Source organism: Eumetopias jubatus, unplaced genomic scaffold (genome assembly GCF_037043125.1).
Source record: "Eumetopias jubatus isolate StellerSeaLion01/CBP00866 unplaced genomic scaffold, mEumJub1_p1.0 scaffold_7, whole genome shotgun sequence".
Taxonomy (NCBI): Eukaryota; Metazoa; Chordata; class Mammalia; order Carnivora; family Otariidae; genus Eumetopias; species Eumetopias jubatus.
This window is the reverse complement of record NW_028274813.1, coordinates 83,003,374-83,025,148: the sequence shown is the minus strand read 5'-3', so window position 1 is coordinate 83,025,148 and position 21,775 is coordinate 83,003,374. Positions and strand designations below refer to the sequence as shown.

General features: G+C 45.6%; 1 protein-coding gene across 3 annotated transcripts; it reads left to right on the top strand.

The window, feature by feature from the left end:
- Nucleotides 1-1,264: 1,264 nt before the first annotated feature.
- PPP1R14D (protein phosphatase 1 regulatory inhibitor subunit 14D) lies at nucleotides 1,265-21,280 on the top strand. Of its 3 annotated transcripts, none has more exons than XR_003611722.1 (5): nucleotides 1,265-1,566; nucleotides 9,154-9,432; nucleotides 13,654-13,729; nucleotides 20,484-20,567; nucleotides 20,740-20,772. XR_003611722.1 is itself a non-coding variant. In XM_028119404.1 (5 exons), exons 1-5 carry the CDS (start codon nucleotides 1,564-1,566, stop codon nucleotides 21,035-21,037), a joined length of 465 nt encoding a protein of 154 aa, XP_027975205.1. In that variant the 5' UTR covers nucleotides 1,265-1,563; the 3' UTR covers nucleotides 21,038-21,280. The 3 variants fall into 3 exon arrangements, 2 of the variants coding, with proteins under 2 accessions (XP_027975205.1, XP_087880853.1); XM_028119404.1 differs by lacking the exon at nucleotides 13,654-13,729 and adding an exon at nucleotides 20,972-21,280; XM_088024727.1 differs by lacking the exons at nucleotides 1,265-1,566; nucleotides 13,654-13,729 and adding exons at nucleotides 8,233-8,767; nucleotides 20,972-21,280.
- The last annotated feature ends 495 nt before the right edge of the window (nucleotides 21,281-21,775 follow it).

Here is a 21,775-nt window from a genome sequence, read left to right as displayed (position 1 = left end):
CCACTTTGCAGAGAAGTTCCCTAGCTCTGTCCAAGTCACAGAGTAAAGAGTGGGAGGCAAGGCTGGATAGGGGAGAGTATGTGGGCTTTAGACTCAGGCTCCTGGGTTTAATTATCATCTGCCACTTACTCTCTGTGTGGCCTTTGGCAAGTTAGTTAGCCCCTCTGTGCCTTGGTTTCCTTGCGTACAATGTGGGGCCTCATAGGTTATTATGAGGCTTAAATGAGTTCATACAGATTAAACTTTGATACCAGGAGTGCCCAATAAATGATACCTGAAAAAAGTAACAGAGCCAGAATTTTATTCCAAGTCTCTCTGACATCAAAAAACTACACTTTTCCCACTACCTTATGCTGCTACCTACATTTTGAAAAGAAAAACTACACATGAGAAGAAAAAAGACTAAGACAGTGCACCCAAGTGGTGAAAGTGATGGCATTTGAATGGTGGGAATATGGGGTAACATTTTCTTCTTTCTAGTTTTTAAATGATTTTTCAAGTTCCCTTTAGTGAGCATGGAATGCTTCCATAATGAAGACAGAATTATATCATGACAACCTCCACATTCATCACATTTAGCCCCAAATCATTCCTCTCACCACATTCTCACTGCCCCTGCCACTCTGGAGTTACCTGTGCCCCCTGCCTTTCCTTGGACCTTCCCTGCAAACAAGCAGCCAGCTCCTGGGTCCTGACAGTCTTCCCTGGTAATTGTTCCTGATCAGACTTGCCCTGATTTGTTCAGAGACACAGAGATAGTGTGTGGCAGAGGTCACCTCCAGACTTCAGGCCTCTTGACTGCTAGTCTTGGGCCCTTTACATGATTCTGCCCTGCCTTCCTGCAAAGCATTTCCAGATGATACAGTTTTCTAATTGCTTATTGCAGGCCCTAGAGGAGCTGTCTGGGTGAGTTAACTCTTTTGTTAGACCATGTGGCTCACCCTCCCTCTGTGAGCTTGGGGAAGATTAGGCCTGGGTTTATGCTACAGGCTTCATTCTCATTTGCCATATCACCAGTACCAACTATTGCTCTTAGGATTGGGTGCTTTGGTGAAAATATTCAGTCCTTAACACCACTGCTAGAAAAGGAACACTGAGTGTCTTGTCTCAGATGGTGATCTGGGGGTTTCTATAAGTCAATGTGGTGGATTGTCTACAAAGATGGCCAAGACCATACCTCACCTTCCTGTGTGTGCACACTGCTCCTCCCACCAAGAGGTGGCATCGGTCTTCCCTTCCCTTTGAATCTGTAACTTGCTTCAACCAACAGAACATGCAGAAGTGGTGCCCTGTGCCTTCTAGGCCCTAAACCATATTGCTTGCATTTTTCCCTCTTAGAGCCAGCTGTGATCTAAAGAAGCTTGACTCCCCTGCAGGAGAGAAAGGCCACCTGAAGAGAGCAAGCCCCTGGAGGATGGGAGACTTGAAGGGGAAGAGAGGAGTGCAGCTATCTCCCAGCCACCCCAGCTGAGGAGCTGTGTGAAGCCATCTTCTATCTTTAGTGCCAGTTGAGCTGGCTGGCGGAGACCAGCTGCACCTGCCAAGCCCCGCCCAAGATGCAGAATGGTGAGTGAATTAAATGGCTGTGTCTGTTTTACACCTTTACATTTTTGGGTGGTTTGCTATGTGGCAATAATAACTGAAATAGAGGGATAATCTATTTACAGACTAAATTTTAATTATTTAATAATCATAAACAATACATTTTATAAATAAATTTCAGGTTTTTATTTTTTATTTTTAGTTTTTTTAAAAGATTTTATTTATTTATTTGAGAGAGAGAGAATGAGAGACAGAGAGCACGAGAGGGAAGGGGGTCAGAGGGAGAAGCAGACTCCCGCTGAGCAGGGAGCCCGATGTGGGACTCGATCCTGGGACTCCAGGATCATGACCTGAGCCGAAGGCAGTCGCTTAACCAACTGAGCCACCCAGGCGCCCTAAATTTCAGGTTTTTAAAAAAGATTTTATTTATTTATTTGAGAGAGACAGAGAGAGAGCACACCCGTGAGTGGGGGGAGGGGCCGAGGGAAAGAGAATCCTCAAGCTGACTCCCCGCTGAGCACAGAGCCTGATGTGTGGCTGGATCCCAGGACCCTGAGATCATGATCTGAGCTGAAACCAGGAGTCGGACACTTAACCACCTGAGCCATTCAGGCGCCCCTAAATAAATTTGTTTTAATGATCTAATCAAAGCCCATGAATTTTCTTGATAATGGAGAACGAACAATTTTTCATAAGGAATTTTGGGGAAAGTAATGTAATACTTTTCAAGGTGAGGCTGCTATCATTGGTGTTTTTATTTTCCATTTTAAAATCTTTATTTAAAGGAGACAGTTTCTCTCGGATGATGCCTAAAAGGGGCATTTTTTTAAAGATTTTTTTTATTTATTGACCAGAGAGAAACAGCGAGAGAGGGAACACAAGCAGGGGGCGTGGGAGAGGGAGAAGCAGGCTTCCCGCCGAGCAGGGAGCCCGATGCGGGGCTCGATCCCAGGACCCTGGGATGATGACCTGAGCCGAAGGCAGACGCTTCACGACTGAGCCGCCCAGGCGCCCCTAAAAGGGGCATTTTTGAGGAATTCTACTAGTGTCAGAAATGCTCACACAATATTCCAGTGTGGTAGGTGGCCTCTAAATGGCCAGTGGTCGTCCAGACCTGCTGATATTCATGCCTTTGTGTAATCCCCTCCCCTTGAGTGTGGCTGGTCCTAGAGACTGGCTTCTGGTGAGTAGAATACAGCAAAAGTCATGGGATGTCACTTCCTAGATTAGACTACAAAAAGACTGTGACTTCCATCTTGCTTGCCTACCATCCTCCTCTCAGTGCCCTGTCTCTAGTGGAAGCTAGCTGTCATGTGGTGACTAGTTCTCTAGAGAGGTCCTTGTGGCAAGGAACTGATGTCTCTGACCAACGGCCCGGGCCAGCACCTGATTGCATCCTTCTGAGAATCCCTGACCCAGGGGAGCCAGCTAAGCCACCTATTATAACAGTGATAGAGTAAGTACTTATTGTTGTAAGCTGCAAAATTTGGGGATAATTTGTTATGCAGTGATACATAACTAACATATTCATTAACTGAAAAAATTAGGATATCAAACTATAAACAGTTTATTTGGTACAACTTTTCAAGGAGCTAATATGACCATAAATATTAAACTCCCCTAAAATTTTACACATCCTTTGTCGTTGTCATTCCGCCTCTAGAAATTTCTCTTAAGGGAAAAAAAAATCATGGAATTCTAACAAAGGAATAGTTACAGGGATGTTCAAAACAGCACTATTTAGAGATGCCTGGGTGGCTCAGTCGGTTGAGCGTCTGCCTTCGGCTCAGGTTATGATCCCAGGGTCCTGGGATTGAGTCCCACATCGGGCTCCCTGCTCAGCGGGAAGCCTGCTTCTCCCTCTGTCTGCCGCTCCCCCTGCTGTGCTCTCTCTCTGAAAAATAAATAAAATCTTAAAAAAAAAAACCCAGCAGTATTTATAAGGCAAAAAATTGGTAGCTGTCCGTATATCTAATAATAAGGGATTGAGTAACTATATCATGGAATTGCGGCTAATAGAACAGGTTCGAATCCATTAGTGAATCTTAAAAACAAAGTGACTTGCTGTCAGCATTTGAAAAAATTAAATGAAATCGATTTGAAAATATCAGAGGAAAGGTAAGTTTTGCTTCATAAGAAATTTTCGTTTCATGTTTGTATATGTATGCATTGTGATATTAAATGAATTCCTTACTCTGAGTCATGGTCCAAATTTTTAAAGACTCTGCAGTGTTAAAAATAGATATGTATGGGGGGGCACCTGGATGGCTCAGTCCCTTAAGCATAGGACTCTTGATTTTGGCTCAGGTCATGATCTCATGGTGGTGGGATCGAGCCCCACATCAGGCTCCATGCTCAGTGGGGAGTCTGCTTGAGATTCTGGCCTCTACTGCTCACACATAAGTGTACGCAATCTCTCTCTCAAATAAATAAATCTTAGAAAAAAAAGATATGTACAGAACTACTTAATGGTGCTAAAAGTATTCATTTTTTAAGAAGTTTTTTTTAAAATTTATTTGACAGAGAGAGAGAGAAGTAGCAGAGGGAGAGGGAGAAGCAGACTCCCTGCTCAGCAGGGAGTCGGATATAGGACTCCATACCAGGACCCCAGGATCATGACCCAAGCTGAAGGTAGATGCTTAACCAACTGAGCCTCCCAGGCACCCCTACAAAAAGTATTCAAAAGATATTAAGTTATAAGACAGCATGCATATGTTACAAAATGATCTAATTTCATGAAAATCCAAAACAAGCAAAACTCTATGAAAAATGGAAAATAAATACACCAAACAGATCATTTATACTTTTATCTATATTTTAAAATTTTCTACAACGTCTTTTTTTTTTTTTTTTTTTGACAGAGAGAGACACAGCAAGAGAGGGAACACAAGCAGGGGGAGTGGGAGAGGGAGAAGCAGGCTTCCCGCTGAGCAGGGAGCCCGATGCGGGGCTCAATCCCAGGACCCTGGGACCATGACCTGAGCCGAAGGCAGACGCTTAACGACTAAGCCACCCAGGCGCCCCCAAACATGTCCTCTTTAAACTTATTTCTTGAATAATAATAATAGTTTTTTTTTTAAGATTTTATTTATTTATTTGACAGAGAGAGACACATCGAGAGAGGGAACACAAGCAGGGGGAGTGGGAGAGGGAGAAGCAGGCTCCCAAGGAGCAGGGAGCCTGATGCGGGGCTCGATCCCAGGACGGGATCACGACCTGAGCCGAAGGCAGACGCTTAATGACTGAGCCACCCAGGCACCCCAATAATAGTTTTTAAAGTTTCCCAAATAATTATATATTGTATATTAGCATTTTCTCAACTATGTTATATAAGCATAGAAAAAAGACTAGAGGGCACCTGGGAGAGAGAGAAAATAAGCAGAGGAAGCAGCAGGCAGAGGGAGAGGGAGAAGCAGGCTCCCTGCTGAGCAGGGAGATCGACACGGGGCTCAATCCCAGGACCCCGGAATCATGACCTGAGCTGAAGGCAGCTGCATAACTGACTGAGCCACCCAGGTGCCCCGAAGAAGAGGCATTTGAGAACAGTCTAGTTCTGATGGTGTCTGCCTGTGGCCTATTTTATCCCACCACTGGACCTAGGGCAGGCGAGGGGAGTAGGGCAGACACCCTAGCCTCTACCCACGCCGGCACCCTCTTTGTTTGCCCACGCTGATGTGGCCCTGCGGTCTTGGTGCTTTTTTCTTTCCATGTTATCTTGGGGCATGATTCCCTTATCTTGGGCAAACTAATTGATGAATGGTGACACGCATAGGCCAGTGAGATGTGTGTGAATGCAGAAATGGAAGAATGTGTAATAAAGAGCCTTACACATACATAATGGGCCTAACTCATTTGTGTGCCATTGAGCTTCACGGGGGCCATTCTACTTGCTCTTGCACAATCTCCCCAACCTCCAGTTTAGAGATGAGGAAACAGGCTCAAAAAGTCTCCATGCGTGAACCTGTCTGTGTCCCTGTGTGGGCGTCTATGAAGTTTGCCTATGTTGTATCCCCAGTCCATCACCAAGTTCTATTAAATAGTACCCCTAAGTAGCTCTCCACTGTCCTCTTCTCACTACTAACAATTCTAACTCCCCCAGGCAAGCCCTACAGCAGTGGTCTCCTAACTGATCTCCTTCAGACTTTCTGTATCCTCCAGTTCTCTATTTAACAGGCAGGGTGATCTTTTGAAAATTTAAATCTGAACATATCAGCCTATCCCACGACTGTTGCTTAAGATTTTGCTGTGACTCCCAATGTGCTTAGGATAGAGACAAAATTCCTTAATGTGGATCACAGGGCCCTGTGTAGCTACCTCTACCCCTTCTGCCTCATGACTGTGTTTCCCCTCCCTCCTCTCCCTGTTCTAGCCTCATTGACATTTTCGTCCTTGTATTCAACATCTCCCTCCTACTACAGGGCCTTTGCATTTGCTCTGACTTCTGCCAGATCCACCCCTGCTGGTCCCTGTGCCTAGTTTACTCCTATTCATCCTTCAGAACTCGGTTCAAACTGTTACCACTTGCTAGGTCACATCCTCGGTAGACAATCTTATAGCATGTTTTCCCTTTATTTTTTTTCCAGATCACTAAATACAGTTGCAGCTTTACATTTATTTGATCAGTGATTAACATTTTTTATTTTTACACTTGACTATAAGTTCCATGAAGATGGGGACAGTTTCTTTTGGATCACCAATCCCCAGGACTGAGCATAATGTTTGGCCTAGTAGAGGAGCTTATAAAATCTTTGTTATTAAGTGGATGAGTTAATGAATGAACAAAACCCGTTGAGTCTTCTGATCTGGTTCCTTTTCCTGGAAGGGCTCCCAAACTCCTCACAAGACAGGAAACAGAAGATGGAGAGAACGATAATAACAATGTCTGCCCATCCCAGAGTGTAACAGGTCATCAGAGTAACAGCTGAGTCTATGGGCTGCATTTTAGAGGCCTCCCTACTGCTGCTCATTTCCACCCTCTTCCAAAGAGGTCCAGGAAGGAAACCACTGCAGAGAAATCCCTCAGCAAGCCTGTGGCAGACAGAGTCTCACCAGGAAGGCGGAGAGTGAGGAGGCAAAGAAAGAAAGGGAATGGATGCCTCCATGTTTTGGACATCATGTTTGCATATATCAACTCATTTAATCCTCCCCCAAAGCCCTATGTTGCTGATGAGAAAATGGCCTCAGAAAGGTTGTGAATGTGAAGGTTATAAAACCAATGCAGGGCAAAAAGCTGAGTTTGAACTCAGATCTGTCAGTCTTCCTCCAAAGTCTGGGCTTTTCCAGGCTACTTTCCTGGTGTGCAGCCCTCAACCAATTCCCCTACTCTGTCAACTTAGAGCCCCAAAGTTTTTCATCATTAAAGACTCATCTATTGGAGGTGGCTGAGCGGCTCAGTCAGTTAAGCGTCTGACTCTTGGTTTCGGCTCCGGTCATGACCTCAGAGCGCGTGCTCCCTCTCTCTCAAATAAATAAATAAATCTTGAAAAAGACTTATCTGGGGGCACCTGGGTGGCTCAGTCCTTAAGCATCTGCCTTCAGCTCAGGTCATGATCTCAGGGTCCTGGGATCAAGCCCCCCGTGGGGCTCCCTGCTCAGCGGGAAGCCTGCTTCTCCCTCTCACACTCCCTCTGCTTGTGTTCCTTCTCTCGTGCTGTCTCTCTCTATATCGAATAAATAAATGAAAGCTTTAAAAAAAAAGACTCATCTCTTGGCTATTATCTAAAGCCCTTAGGAGTCAATGTATGATGGTTTTAGTCGATACGTTGGAAACAGAAACTCAATATTTTATTTTTAAAGATTTTATTGGGCGCCTGGGTGGCTCAGTTGGTTAAGCGACTGCCTTCGGCTCAGGTCATGATCCTGGAGTCCCGGGATTGAGTCCCACATCGGGCTCCCTGCTCAGCAGGGAGCCTGCTTCTCCCTCTGACCCTCTTCCCTCTCGTGCTCTCTCTCTCTCATTCTCTCTCTCTCAAATAAATAAATAAAATCTAGATTTTATTTATTTATTTGAGAGAGAGAGAGAGAGAGCACAAGCAGAGGGGAGAGGGAGAAGCAGGCTCCCCGCTGAGCTGGGAGCCCGACCTGGGGCTCATTCCCAGGACCCCAGAACCATGACCTGAGCTGAAGGCAGACATTTAACCGACTGAGCCACCCAGGTGCCCTGAAACTCAACACTTTAAAAGCAACTACTGCAAGACCTAAAAAGAAATTTATAAACAAAAATTGGAATGTAGAAAGTAAAAGGGGATGACAAAGTTTCCCATTCTTCATATTGAAGAGACCAGAGATACTGTCTAGAACGGACAAATATATGATATTACACAAAGGGATAAATGGTGCTTAAAGGGGAATTAAAAACAGAAGCTGTTGGTGAGGTTGCTTCTGGAGAGTGGAGCTGGGGGAGAGACTTTCTTTTTTCATTTGTTCATCCTTCTGGGCTGTTCATATTTAAAAAAAAATGACAGTGTTCTGTAACTTTTCTAAAAAGTTTAAGAAATTTTTGTTACAGGGTGCCTGGGTGGTGTAGTCAGTTGAGCGTTTGACTGTTGATTTCAACTTGAGTGATGATGTCAGGGTCATGGGATCGAGCCCTGAGTTGGGCTCCACACTCAGTGGGGAGTCTGCTTGGGCTTCTCTCTCCCTTTCCCTCTGCCCCTCCTGCTTTCTCTCTCTCTCTCTCTCTCAAAATAAATAAATAAATCTTTAGAAAAAGGACATTTCTGTTACAAAAGACTAAACAAACAAACATACACTTCCTTTAGGATGCAAGTACTGTATGTTTAGAACTATTAGTCTTGTCACCTGGGTAAAAGTTAGGTCTGTGGGTTTCCTCTGCGTCAGGAAGGAGCTGAGTCAGGGGAGGGTCATGTGATGATACACATGGCTTCCCAAGCAGTTGCCTCTGGGGATCGGGCATGGGAGATGAGCTTGATGAATTTACCTTTGCAAGCACAGGGCCAGGCTGACAGAGGAGCACCTCTTCCCTCACATATGCATAAGGCAGCTCACATTCAGACACACCCAGACCCAAGAGGGTACTGACCCGACGAAGGCCAGAGATAACCATTCCTTTATCCTTGGTGAGACTCTGCCCCCGCCGGTGCCCCACTCTGAGCAGGAGCTCCTACCTGCTTGGGACTCTGCTCCTGCAGGACCCATCTGACTCCAGTTCCTCAGGGCCCAGGTGGATCTAGTCCCAAGAAGATGGGATGCCGGGGGCTCTCAGGTGAGTGTGACTCCGGTCCTGTTCCACAATTGGCCATAGAGCACCGATCAGAGCCCTGCACCCCTCAGGACCTGAGCGTCCCTCCTTCCTCCCAAGGCATGGCACGCTCTTAACCTTTGCTTATCTGAAGTTTATATCACTTTGGGCTCCAGCAGCTGCAAAAAGGAGGGCTGGGGCACGGCTCAGGAGTGCCACTCACTGGCAGGAAGGAGCCTGGAGATCGGCATTCCCAGCACCAGAGAAAGTCCTGTTGATCTTTGACCCCCCACCCCTCCCGGAGCCTTGGCCCTGCCCCTCTCCCCCTTCCTTTCTTCCCTGCTGGCCTCTCCCTCTGTTCGGCTCCTCACTTCCCTGGCGCCCTTTCTCTGACTGGCCGTTTTCCCCAGGTCCTTGCTCACACCAAGCCTTCCATGCTGTCTTCAAGCCCTACTTCCTGCACATCTCCCAACCCTGACGGGGAGAATCCAAGTAAGAAGGTCCACTGGACTTCTGGGAGGAGTAGGACGTCATCCACAGACTCAGAGTCAAAGTCACACGCCGACCCCTCCAAAGCATCCAGGTCCCGGAGACCCAGCCGGCTGACGGTGAAGTACGACCGGGGGCAGCTCCAGCGCTGGCTGGAGATGGAGCAGTGGGTGGATGCGCAGGTTCAGGAGCTCTTCCAGGTGAGTGACATGAGGCAGCAAGGGAGGCCCCGGGGTGCCAGGGAGAGTGCCTGCCCGGAGACCTCAGGAGGAGCTGGAGGGCTAATGTGAGGTGCTACCACGGAGGGAAGGCTTCTCTCAATAGGTGAAGATAGATTTGCAGTCCCGAAATCCGCCTCCCTCTGGTCTGGTCTGGTTCTGCCTCTAATGCTCTTCAAAATCTGTGCCAGGTGTTTTAACATCCCCGAGGCTTAGTTTCCTAATCTATAAAATGAGCCTATCACTGCCTGTCATATCTCCTTTGTGGGACTTTTTGAAGCTCAAGGGAGATAGAAGAGCTACTTTTATGTATTTGTCTTGCTCTCATTCTCAACGCACCTACATGTCAAGAGCTACATTGTCCGGTACTATAGCTACCAGCCATGTGTGGCTATTGACCTTCAAATTAATAAAAATTAAATAAAATGCAAAGTTCAGTCCCTCATTCACACTGGCCACATTTCAAGTGCCCCGTAGTCCCATGTGGCTATTGGCTGCCATCTTGTCAGCACAGATAGAGAAACATTTGTATCCTCTCAGAGTGGACCGCACTGAACTAGAACAAGTCCTTGGCCCTGGCTCTGACTGACTCCCCTCAATTCCCCCTGAGAAAAGGACAGGTCTCTGCCCCTTGTCACAGGACGTGGCACTTTCTTCCTCAGATAACTAAAAATCGGGGTCCTAGAGCAGTAACAACCGCTGTTTCAACAAGGAGAGTAACATTCTGAACACTTAACTCTGTGTTAGGCACAGTGCCTCGTGCTGGACATGCATCACCCAACTGGCCCTCCCCACCACTCCCTTAGGTAGATATGTTTTACTGTGGAGGAAATGGCAGCTTAGAGATGTTGAGTAATGAATGAGCCCAAGGTCACACGACTAGGAAACCAGGAGACCAGGAGCTGCAGCTGGGGCTCTGCACCCGGGCACTTAGGCGAGCAGCTTAGTAGTTCTCCATTCATGAAGTACTTCAGAAAAAAACCTGATGACCTGACTGCACCCCAGTTTGACTAAATCTATTAGGGTGGTGCCCAGTCACTTGTCTTTTTTTATAAGCTCCACAGTTAATTCCAGCATGTGGCTGGCTGAGAACCACTGAACCAAGCCAGAGCCCAGGAGTCCTCATCTACATACCATGGTCCTTCTTTCTCCTTCTTCTTGACTCTGTGCCTATCTTTTCTTTTTGGGGCAGCAAGGGGCTTGTCATTCTTCCAGGTAAGGGCTGTGCTGCGGTTGGGGTGGAGAAGAATGATGCCTGTGGCTCAGTCTGTCTTGTGAAGCTCACTGGGTCCTGTGTTAGTGTGGTCCAGGTGTCAACCATCTCCCCTGCAGCATTCTGGGCTCCCTCGTGTAGGGGAGGGAGATGCTCTGGAGCTGGGAGCAGGAGAGGCACATTTTCTTGGCCTGCTTCTGCTCAGCCTCCACCACCCTTCTATCCTGCCAGCACTCGCCCTCTCTGGATCAGTTTCAGTTTCAGATTGTGGTGCACTTGCATAAGAAGTCTCATATTTCAGACACCTCAGAGCAAATTTGTCCAGGCATCAGAGAAAGACACTAGACAAAGAACCTGGTTTTGGAAGATCAACACAGTGGGGAGGGGGAGGGCTGTACAATAATGAGCTCATAACATTGGAAAACAGGATATGTGGGAGGACCACTCCCAGGCAATGACCGAAATAAAATACCTGGCCTGCGGTTGCCATGGCAATTGTCCAAAGGTGCTAGGTGGCAGTTCCTCTCCCAATCCCTGCTCTTTTCAGCAGGAAGCAGCCAAGTGGCTGGGGAAGCCCCAGGTGGCTGGTCATCTTGGGAGAGATTGAAGCAACAGTGTCTCCAGGCTTACCCTGCTCCAGTTGTACTTTCATAGAGCCTGTCCCCATACAGCAGGCTCTCCCCAACATACCCACCTTGGATAGCACTGCGGGCAATGGTTCTAGGGATGTGTCACTGCTTGTTCAGTTTGGTTTAATGGGATCCAACCTACTTTGATGGAGGGCCCCCCTTCTTCTCACTGGGTATAAAATCTGCTTTGGGGTCTTCAGAGGAACCAAGTCTGGGTTCAACAAAACAAACAGACTTGGGGCCCTAGTGCTCCTATTGTCCAGAGGTGGAGTGTGGATTTGGCTTCTAAGCAAGGATATAAACACTCAGGAGTTTCTCCTATTTTAAGGAGACTCTTGCTCAACAATGCGCACCCCCCGTGCAGTTCCCACCCCCAATTTCATCAATTTCATTTCTCCTTTACGACAAGACTTCTTAAAGGATTTGTCCACACTCACATCCTTTACTTACCTTTCCCCTTCCTAGCACTATTCAAACCGCTGAGACCTGGCTTCTTTTTATTTATTTAGTTATTTAGTTAGTTATTTTTTAATTTAATTTTATTATGTTATGTTAATCACCATTCATTACATCATTAGTTTTTGATGTAGTGTTCCAAGATTCATTGTTTGCGTATAACACCCAGCGCTCTATGCAGAACGTGCCCTCTTTAATACCCATCACCGGGCTAACCCATCCCCCACCTCCCCTCCCCTCTAGAACCCTCAGTTTGTTTCTTAGAGTCCATAATCTCTCATGAGACCTGGCTTCTGTTCCCACCATTCTACTGAGAGCTCTCACCAAGATCACCAATCACTGTCTTGGGGCCAAATCTAATGTACACATCAGCACAGGATGCTGTTGACCACCCCAGAGTTTTGAAAACATTCCTTTCCTATAGCTTCGATGACACTGTCTTTTTCAGCTGGCGTTTTGATGCAACCCTTCTGGTGTGGTGACATTTTAAGAAACAATCTACTAGACTTCCAACTTTTTTTTTTAAAGATTTTTATTTATTTATTGAGAGAGAGAGAGAATGGTAGAGAGAGAGCATGGGAGGGAAGAAGGTCAGAGGGAGAAGCAGACTCCCCGCTGAGCAGGGAGCCCGATGCGGGACTCGATCCCGGGACTCCAGGATCATGACCTGAGCCGAAGGCAGTCGCTTAACCGACTGAGCCACCCAGGCGCCCTAGACTTCCAACTTTAAAAAAAAGTATTGTTGGGGCGCCTGGGTGGCCCAGTCGGTTAAGCGGCTGCCTTCGGCTCAGGTCATGATCCTGCGGTCCTGGGATCAAGCCCCGCGTCAGGCTCCCTGCTCAGCAGAGAGCCTGCTTCTCCCTCTCTGCCTGCCTCTCTGCTTACTTGTGCTCTCTATCTCTCTGTCAAATAAAATAAAATCTTTAAAAAAAAAAAGTATTGTTAATGAATATGTGAAACAAACACTTGTGAGCTCCTCCCTGAGCCTTACTCCACTGCTGGTTCCCATGGCAGAGAGATCAATAGGAAAGGGACTGAGGATGGAGTAAAGGTGAGAACAGAGTCAAATCAGGCAGCATCTGGCAGGAGACCCCTTCATGAAATATCGAGTCACAATTTTACCACCCTTGTTCAGCTCAGCAGGAGTTGTCCACTCATTTTCTGAGAATTCAAAAAATACTTGAGGGAAGGAGTATTTGGATTATGGTATCAGCTCATATTCTCAACTCCAGACTGCAGCCACAATCTGACTCTCAGTAATATACTACCGTATATTCAAAATACATGTGGATAATATCATAAGTGATGGGAAAAGGTTTTTTGGGGGGGCCAGACTTGTACTTTTTTAGAGGTAGAATTGTAGTGATTAGAATGCAGCTTTACTACTCAGCCCCACCCTCCACCTTCTGGGATTCCAACTGCACATATGTGAGACCACTTGATACCACACCACAGGCCATCAGGGTTCTGTTCTCTTCTTCTTCCCCACCGCCCACCCCAAGGCTTTTTTCTTTCTGTGTTTCATTTTGGCTAGTTTCTGTCACTACATCTTCAGGTTCAACTGATCTTTTTTTGGCAACGTCCAAATATGCTGTTAACTCCATCCAGTAAATTTTTCATTTAAAATATTGTATCTTGCAGGGCGCCTGGCTGGCTCAGTCGGTAGAGCATGTGACTCTTGATCTCGGGGTTGTGAGTTTGAGCCCCACGTTGTGTGTAGTGATTACTTAAAAATAAAATCTTTAAAAAATGTTGTATTTTTCATCTCTGGATGCTCCGTTTGGTTTTTTTCTCATATATTTCATTTTTCTCATTACTGTGTTTGTGTTTTCCTCATCTGCTAATCCTACCATCTCTGTCGTTTCTGGGTCTGCTTCTATTAACTGATTTTTTTCCTCTTTATAGGTCACATTTCCTGCTTCTGGTATGACGAGTGATTTTTGTTTGGATACTGGACGTTTTATGAGTTTTATGTTACTGGGTAACTGGATTTTTTTTTTTCTTCCTTTAAAGCGTTGGGCCTTATTCTAATAGGCAGTTTAGTTACCTGTGGCTCAGTTTGATCCTTCTGAAGCTTGTTTTTAAGTTACATTGAGTCTAGAGTAGCCTTTAATCTAGAGAATAATTTAACCCCCAGTAAAGTAGGGCCCTTCTGAGGTCTGTACTGGATTCCTGCATGATCAGCGATGACTGTCCACTCTGGCTGGGTGGAACTTGATTTGCCTCCCAGTCCTGTGTGAGGTCTATTCATCTCTGGGCCTTCGGTGCCTCACACTACCTGGCCTTGTGAGGCTTTACCCTATGAATGTGCATCTTGTGTTCAGCAAAGACTAAATAGAACCCTTATGCAGATATTTGGAGGTTTCTTTCTTCAGAACTCCCTCCTCTTCACAACTGTGTCTAGCAACTTCCAGCCACCTCAACATTGAACTCTGATCTCTGTCACATCAATATAGCAAGACCACTGTGCTCTGCTTGGGGCCTCCCTCTCTGCTCTGTGGTCTGGAAATTGCCTCTAGGAGGAAATACAGGGCGATTACAGAGTTTGCGTTTTCAGTTTCTCTTCTCTCTCGGGTAGTCCTGAGCAACCTGTTGTCCAATGACTGAAAACACTGTTATTCTATTTTTGTCTAGTTTTCTAGTTACTTATGTTGGGAGAATGAATACAGCCCCTGTTACTCCATCATTTCCAGAAATATAAGTATCTGGTTAACTCTTACTCAGCCTTCAGGTCTCAGATTAGAAGTCACTTCCTCCAGGAAGCCTTCCAGAACCCCAAGCTTGGTAAGGTTTCCCCTTCCATGTGTTCTCAAAGTATCTCATCAGAGTGCTTATCACTCTGTATTATAACTGCCATTTCACTTGTCTGTATCCTTCAGGAGACTATAAGCTTTTCAAGGGCAGAATTATATGTGTCTGCCTTGCTGTTAGGGCCTTAGTACTTATCACAGTACTTGGGACATGGCATGCACTCAGTGAATATGCATTAAATGAATGAAGGCTGAACCAGATGAACTAGAAACTAAGGAAGCAAAAAGGAAAGTTGACAGCTTAGGGTGAAAGAACTTAGATCCCTAACGCTGTTTATTTTAAAAAGGCATGGAAGGACCAAAACTGTTAACAGTGGTTGCCTGTAGGCTGTTGGAGGAATGAGAGGGCAGGGGAGGCTTCTTTTCCTATATTCTTTCCTTTTTAAAAAGCACCAACTTTATTTATTTTTTTTTAAGATTTTTATTTATTTATTTATTTGACACAGAGAGAGTGAGAGAGAGCATAAGCAGGGGGAGTGGCAGGCAGAGGGAGAAGCAGGCTCTCTGCTGAGCAAGGAGCCCAACGTGGGACTCGATCCTAGGACTCTGGGATCATGACCTGAGCCGAAGGCAGCCTCTTAACCGACTGAGCCACTCAGGTGCCCCAAAAACATCAACTTTATTGAGGTATAACTGACAGAATAAAATTTGAAGTGTATATTGGGATGCACTTTGCCATATGTAACCACTACCCCAATCAAGATATGGAACATTTCCATCATCCAAAAAGACACCCCAAATAACCTTTTATTTTTTTTTAAGATTTTATTTATTTGAGAGAGAGTGTGAGAGAGATAACAAGCGGGGGGGGGGGTAGAGGAAAAAGCAGATTCCCCGCTGAGCTGGGAGCCCGATGTGGGACTCGATCCCAGGACCCTGGGATCATGACCTGAGGAGAAGGCAGAACTGACTAAGCCACCCAGGTGCCCCTCCCCCAGATAACCTTTAAACAAATTATACATGTTAGTTACTTATTATATCTGTTTCTATCATGTCTCCTCCATTGCCTCTAACATGTGGACTCTTGGAGGACAGGATCTTTGTTTTGTTCACTGAAGTTCCGGGGTTCATGGTACCATGTTAATAGCAGTCACTGGACACATATTTGTTGAGTAAAAAGATTTTAAAGGCTTAAATAATCAAAAGGAAAAGGTAAAATTATCAAATCTTTAGAAAACGTAAAGGTGAATATAAAATATTTATTCAAATCAGTATGAGAAGAACTTGCTAAGCATTAAGAGAAGAAGTGGAGGAGGAGGGGAGAAGGAGCGGCAAAATCCAAACAGGAAAAGAACATTAGTTACATTCAGCTATATAAACATATTTCCCCAACTCCTTCCCCACACAAATGGTATTTCCAGGGGCACCTGGGTGGCTCAGTCAGTTAAGTGTCAGACTCTTGATTTCGGCTCAGGTCATGATCTCAGGGTTGTCAGATCGAGCCCCTCATCAGGCTCTGCACTCAGAGGGGAGTCTGCTTGAGAGTCTCTCTCTCTCCTTCTCCCCCTGCTCCTCCCTCCACTTGTACTCTCTCTGTCTCTCTCAATAAGTAAAGAAATAAATAAAATTTTTAAAAATCTTAAAAAAATAAGTGGTATTTCCATCATCTATGGAATGAGTGCTAGGGCTAATCTGAATTAAAAAAAAAAAAGACTTCTTAAATCAGTAAGAAAAAACTAAACAACCCATAGAAAAATGAATAAGGCAGCAGTTGTTGAAGTATATTGTGGTGACCCTTTGAGAGGGCTCATGGTTATTTTCATAATAATACTGAGATGTCATTTGCCTTTTTCACTATGTTGACATTTGCACTGATAATGCAAAAACAAGGGTGGCCCTTAGCGTGAATCCAGAAAGTGGCAATGGGGGCACCTGGCTGGTTCTGTTGGAGGAGCATGCAACTCTTGATCTTGGGGTTGTGAGTTTGAGCCCCACACTGGGTGTAGAGACGACTTAAATAAATAAACTTTTTTTTTTTTAGATTTTTAAAAATTTATTTATTTGACAGAGGGAGACACAGTGAAAGAGGGAACACAAGCAGGGGGAGTGGGAGAGGGAGAAGCAGGCTCCCTATGGAGCAGGGAGCCCGATGCGGGGCTCGATCCCAGGACCCCGGGATCATGACCTGAGCTGAAGGCAGACGCTCAACCGACTGAGCCACCCAGGCACCCCTAAATAAATAAACCTTCAAACAAGAAGGAAAGTGGCACCCACCTGTACTAGTGTTACAGGAATTTTTATTCCCTTACTGCCTGAAGTTCTTCGTTATGGTGCTTTGAAGAATGAAGATGAAGACCAAAGAGTGGTGGGTAGCAAGGCAAAGTTTATTGAGCAATAGTACAAAGATCCCAAACAGGGAGGGGACCCGAGAGGGTTGCCGTCTTGATGTTCAAATCTAGGGATTTTTATAAGCTCTTTTGCAGAACTATCTTGAGCATCCTGAGTGTGGGTCCCCTGTGGATTGGCTGCTAAGGTGTGCCAATCAGGGCTTTGATCCTGCTCCCATCTACCTATCAGGTTAGGTCTTTTGGGCTGACATTTGGAGACTAACCGCCTCAACTTGTGATAGTGACAAATGTTTTATGTTTCATTATTTTATTTCAGGATGTTTTGCAAAAGTCACTCCTGCAGAGGCTACTATACAGGATGCTATTATGGTCTTGTCTAAGCTGTAAAACAGGATGCTGGTGCAGTTTTGTCTTAGCTGTCCCGGCTCCCTATTTTCTTGTTGGGGACCCTGGCCCTGACTACTTAATTGTCCAACTGACCCCTAACTAGGAGTTATGTTCTTCACCACTGTGCCACTTTCACTTAAGAAAGTCCTTGATGAAGCAGTAAATTTCTAAGTTTATTAAAACTTGGCCATTGAGGGTGCCTGGGTGGCTCAGATGGTTAAGCATCTGCCTTCGGCTCAGGTCATGATCCCAGGGTCCTGGGATTGAGTCCCACATCGGGCTCCCTGCTAGGCGGGGAGCCTGCTTCTCCCTCTGCCTCTGCCTCTCTCTCTCTCTCTCATGAATAAAAAAAAAAAAATTAAAAAAAAAACTTGGCCATTGAATTCACATCTTTTTATTTTATTTTATTTTTTTAAGATTTTACTTATTTATTTGAGAGAGAGAGAATGAGAGATAGAGAGCACGAGAGGGAAGAGGGTCAGAGGGAGAAGCAGACTCCCCGCTGAGCAGGGAGCCCGATGTGGGACTCGATCCCGGGACTCCAGGATCATGACCTGAGCCGAAGGCAGTCGCTTAACCAACTGAGCCACCCAGGCACCCGAATTCACATCTTTTTTAATAGACTTAATTTTTAGAGCAGTTTTAGGTTCACAGGGAGACTGAGCAGAAAGTACAGAGTTCCCATGTTCCCCCTACCTCCCACATATGCACAGCCTCCCCCACTATCAACATCCCCCACTAGAGCAGTACATTGTTACAATCAGTGAACCTACACTGACACATCAAAGTCACCCAAAAGTCCATACCTTATATTAGGGTTCACTTTTGGTGTTGTACATTCAAAGGTTTAGACAAATATGTAAGGACATGTATCTACCATGAGAGTATTATACAGAGTATTTTCTCTGCCCTAAAAATCCTCTGTGCTCCACCTATTCATCCCACTTCCCCCCCTTAATCCCACTGATCTTTTTACTGTCTCCATAATTTTGCCCTTTCCAGAATGTTGTATAGTAGGAATCATACAGTATGTATGACTGGCCAATTTCAGATTAGCTTCTTTCACTTATTCTGTGTGTTTACGGTTCATTTAGATCTTTTCATGGCTTGACAGCTCATTTCTTTTAGTGCTGAATAATATTCCATTGTCTGGATTGCCACAGTTGATTTATCCATTTACCTACTGAAGGACAGATTAGTTGCTTCCAAGTTTGGCAATTATGAGTAAAGCTGCTATAAACATCTTGATGTAGCTTTTTGTGCAGATATGTTTCCAGCTCACTTGGGTAGATATTAAGGAGCTTGATCACTAGATCATATAGTAAGAGTGTGTTTAGTTTTGTAAGAAACTACCAAAATGCCTTCCAAAGTGGCTATACTATTTGGCATCCCCACCAGCAATGAATGAAGGTTCTTGTCATTCCATATCCTCACCAGCATTCGGATTTGGATTTTTTGCCAATTTGATAGGTATGTAGTGTATCTCATTGTTGTCTTAATTTGCAATTTCCTAATCACATATGATGTTGAACAATTTTTATGCGATTTGCCTTCCACATATCTTCCTTGGTGAGGTATCTGTTCAGATCTATGGACCATTTTTCAATTGGGTTGTTTCTTTCTTATTGCTGCATTTCAAGAATTCTTTGTCTGTTTTGGACAATAGCCCTTTATCAGACACATCTTCTGCAAATATTTTCTCCCAGTCTGTGGATTGTCATCTCATTTTTTTTTAAGATTTTATTTATTTATTTGAGAGAGAGAGAATGAGAGATAGAGAGCACGAGAGGGAAGAGGGTCAGAGGGAGAAGCAGACTCCCCGCTGAGCAGGGAGCCCGATGCGGGACCCGATCCCAGGACTCTGGGATCATGACCTGAGCCGAAGGCAGTCGCCCAACCATCTGAGCCACCCAGGCGCCCCTGTCATCTCATTTTCTTGAGCTTCTTTCATTTTTAATTTTATAAACTCTATTGTTTCAATTATTTCATTGACTATAACTTTTAAAGATAGCTTTATTGAGATATGATTCACATGCCATACAATTTACCCACTTAAAGTGTACACTTCCAATAGTTTTAAGTATCTTCAGGGTTATACAACCACAATTGGATTTTGGGACATTTTATCACCCCAGAAAGAAACCCTGTACCAATTAGCAGTCACACCTCATTCCTTACCACCACCACTCCCAGCCCAAGGCAACCACTAATCTACTTTGTGTCTCTGTGGATTTACCTATTCTGGACATTTCATATAAATTGAATCATATAACATAGGGACTTTTGTAACTGGCTTCTTTCACTAACATAATGTTTTCAAGGTTCATCTATGTTGCAGCACTAATCCATGCTTTGTTCCTTTTACTGTTGAGTAATGTTGTATGGCTACATTATTTTATTTATCCATTCATTGGTTGATGGAGATATGTGTTGTTTTCACCTTTTGGCTATTATGAATAATGCTGCGATGAACATTCATGTGCAGATGTTTGTGTGGACATGTCATTTCTCTTGGGAGTAGCCCTAGGAATGGGATTGTTGGGTCAGATGATAACTCTATATTTAACATTTCGAAGACCTGCCAAACTGTTTTCCAAAGCAGCTATGCCATTTTATATCCTTACCAACAATGTGCATAACTTTTGAAATTAAACAGGCACTCTTTTTGGGGTGCCTGTGTGGCTCAGTTAAGCGTCTGCCTTCGGCTCAGGTCATGATCCCAGGGTCCTGGGATCAAGCCCCGCATCGGGCTCCCTGCTCAGCGGGAAGCCTGCTTCTCCCTCTCCCCCTGCTTGTGCTCCCTCTCTCTCACTGTGTCTCTGTCAAATAAATAAAATCTTTAAAAAAAAGGCACTTTTTAAAAAAGATTTTATTTATTTATTTATTTATTTATTTATTTATTTATTTATTTATTTGAGAGAGAGAGGGAGGGAGAAGCAAACTCCCCGCCGAGCAGAGTGCCCAATGTGGGACTCAATCCCAGGACCCTGAGCTGAAGGCAGATGCTTAACTGACTGAGCCAGCCAGCTGCCCAAACAGGCACTCTTTTTAAAGAACCCTAGCCCTGTTTCAAATAGAAGGTAGGTCCTCAGTAAGTGCTGAATATAAGAATGAATGGGTGGTTTGAGGAAGGTGAGGAGACGGACTGAACGTGGGAAGCAGGGTAGGAGATGGGGGAGCCCCTGACAGTGACTTTCACTCCAGCACCAGCTGGCCAGGCCCCTCTGAGCCCCATGTGATTCCCAAACAGGATCAACCAATTCCTTCTGAGCCTGAGATTGACCTGGAGGTTCTCATGGAACTATCCACAGAGGAACAGAAGACTCACTTGGAGGTAGAATGTGGGGCTGGGCTTAGAGCAGGAGGAACCCAGGAACCCAGGTTTTGCCTTCTTGAGTGGCATGGGGAGAACCAGTTCAGAGGGGAGGATTCCCGGGAGGGCTGAGTGGAGGCTTGTGGGAAAGTGCTGTGGCTTGGGGACCCATTCTTTGTTCTCTTCCACCCAGGCTATTCTCCGAAACTGCCCCCGTCCCACAGAGGTAAGGGATGCTCTGCAGGTCTGGGGGTAAGAGGGGCCCAGAGGAGGGGCAGCTAATGAAGAGTGTTTGAGAGGAAGGCTTGGCCCTCCGTCCTTCTCCCCTTCCCCAGTTCTGTAGACATGGGGTCAGGGAGATTAGGGCGGGCAGTGTGGTAGGTGGGTGTGACCCCATGCTTTGATCTCACCCGTTTCTCTCTCAGCCTTTTATCTCTGAGCTGCTCAGTCAACTCAAGAAACTCCGGAGACTCAGTCGGCCTCAGAAATAAGCCTTGTGAGACCACCTTCAGCAGCCTCCACACTGCCAGGCCTGCCCTGAACCTCTGAATCCTGGACTGAGAGGAAATGGCCCTGTGGGACACAGACAAGGAACGTGGAGGATGAGGAGGGACATTTGGATACTCCTAGTGTATGTGCAGTCACAGCTGGGCTTTCTGGAAGCCATTCATGGCTGTTGCCCAGTACTTTCCTTGGCAGCCAAGTGGATAAAACCTTTGGGAGTCCCAGCTGAATGGAGTGTGGAGCATATCTTTCCTGAGGGATGGGGAGGGGAGGGTAAAATGATATACCAGAGGGCCAGCATCCCGAGCCACCAGGCTCTATCCACACCTCCTCTGTCCGTCTATCCAAATTGGCCTTGAGAATTCAAAGGAGAAGATCACCGTTCTGCTTTAGAGCTCATGATCTAGCAAGGCCCAGAGGCCAAACAAGAGGGCACCAGAGTAGGACACAGCATCCTGCATCACCAACAACAGGAGCCGAAGTGGCAAAGACTAGTTTTGAATCCCAGAGGAGAGGTAACAGGGAAAACCCAGCTGGGTCTGGGGATATCAGGGAAGGCTAAACCTTCCTGTTCCCCCTAAGTTGAGTCAGGAGGCATCAGGCTGAGAACTGTCTTGAGCTGGCTCCAGCCAGCAGCAGAAAGAGAAAAAGCAGGAGCTAAGCAGAGAGGTGTAAAGGGTACAGGCTGAGGCCAGGAGTCAGCCCAGGAGCATGCTGCTGGAAAG

Coding starts and splice junctions, on each gene's coding strand:
- PPP1R14D (XM_028119404.1), top strand. Junction 9,433..20,483: donor AGGTTCAGGAGCTCTTCCAG/GTGAGTGACATG, acceptor ATTCCCAAACAG/GATCAACCAATTCCTTCTGA. Junction 20,568..20,739: donor AACAGAAGACTCACTTGGAG/GTAGAATGTGGG, acceptor TCTTCCACCCAG/GCTATTCTCCGAAACTGCCC.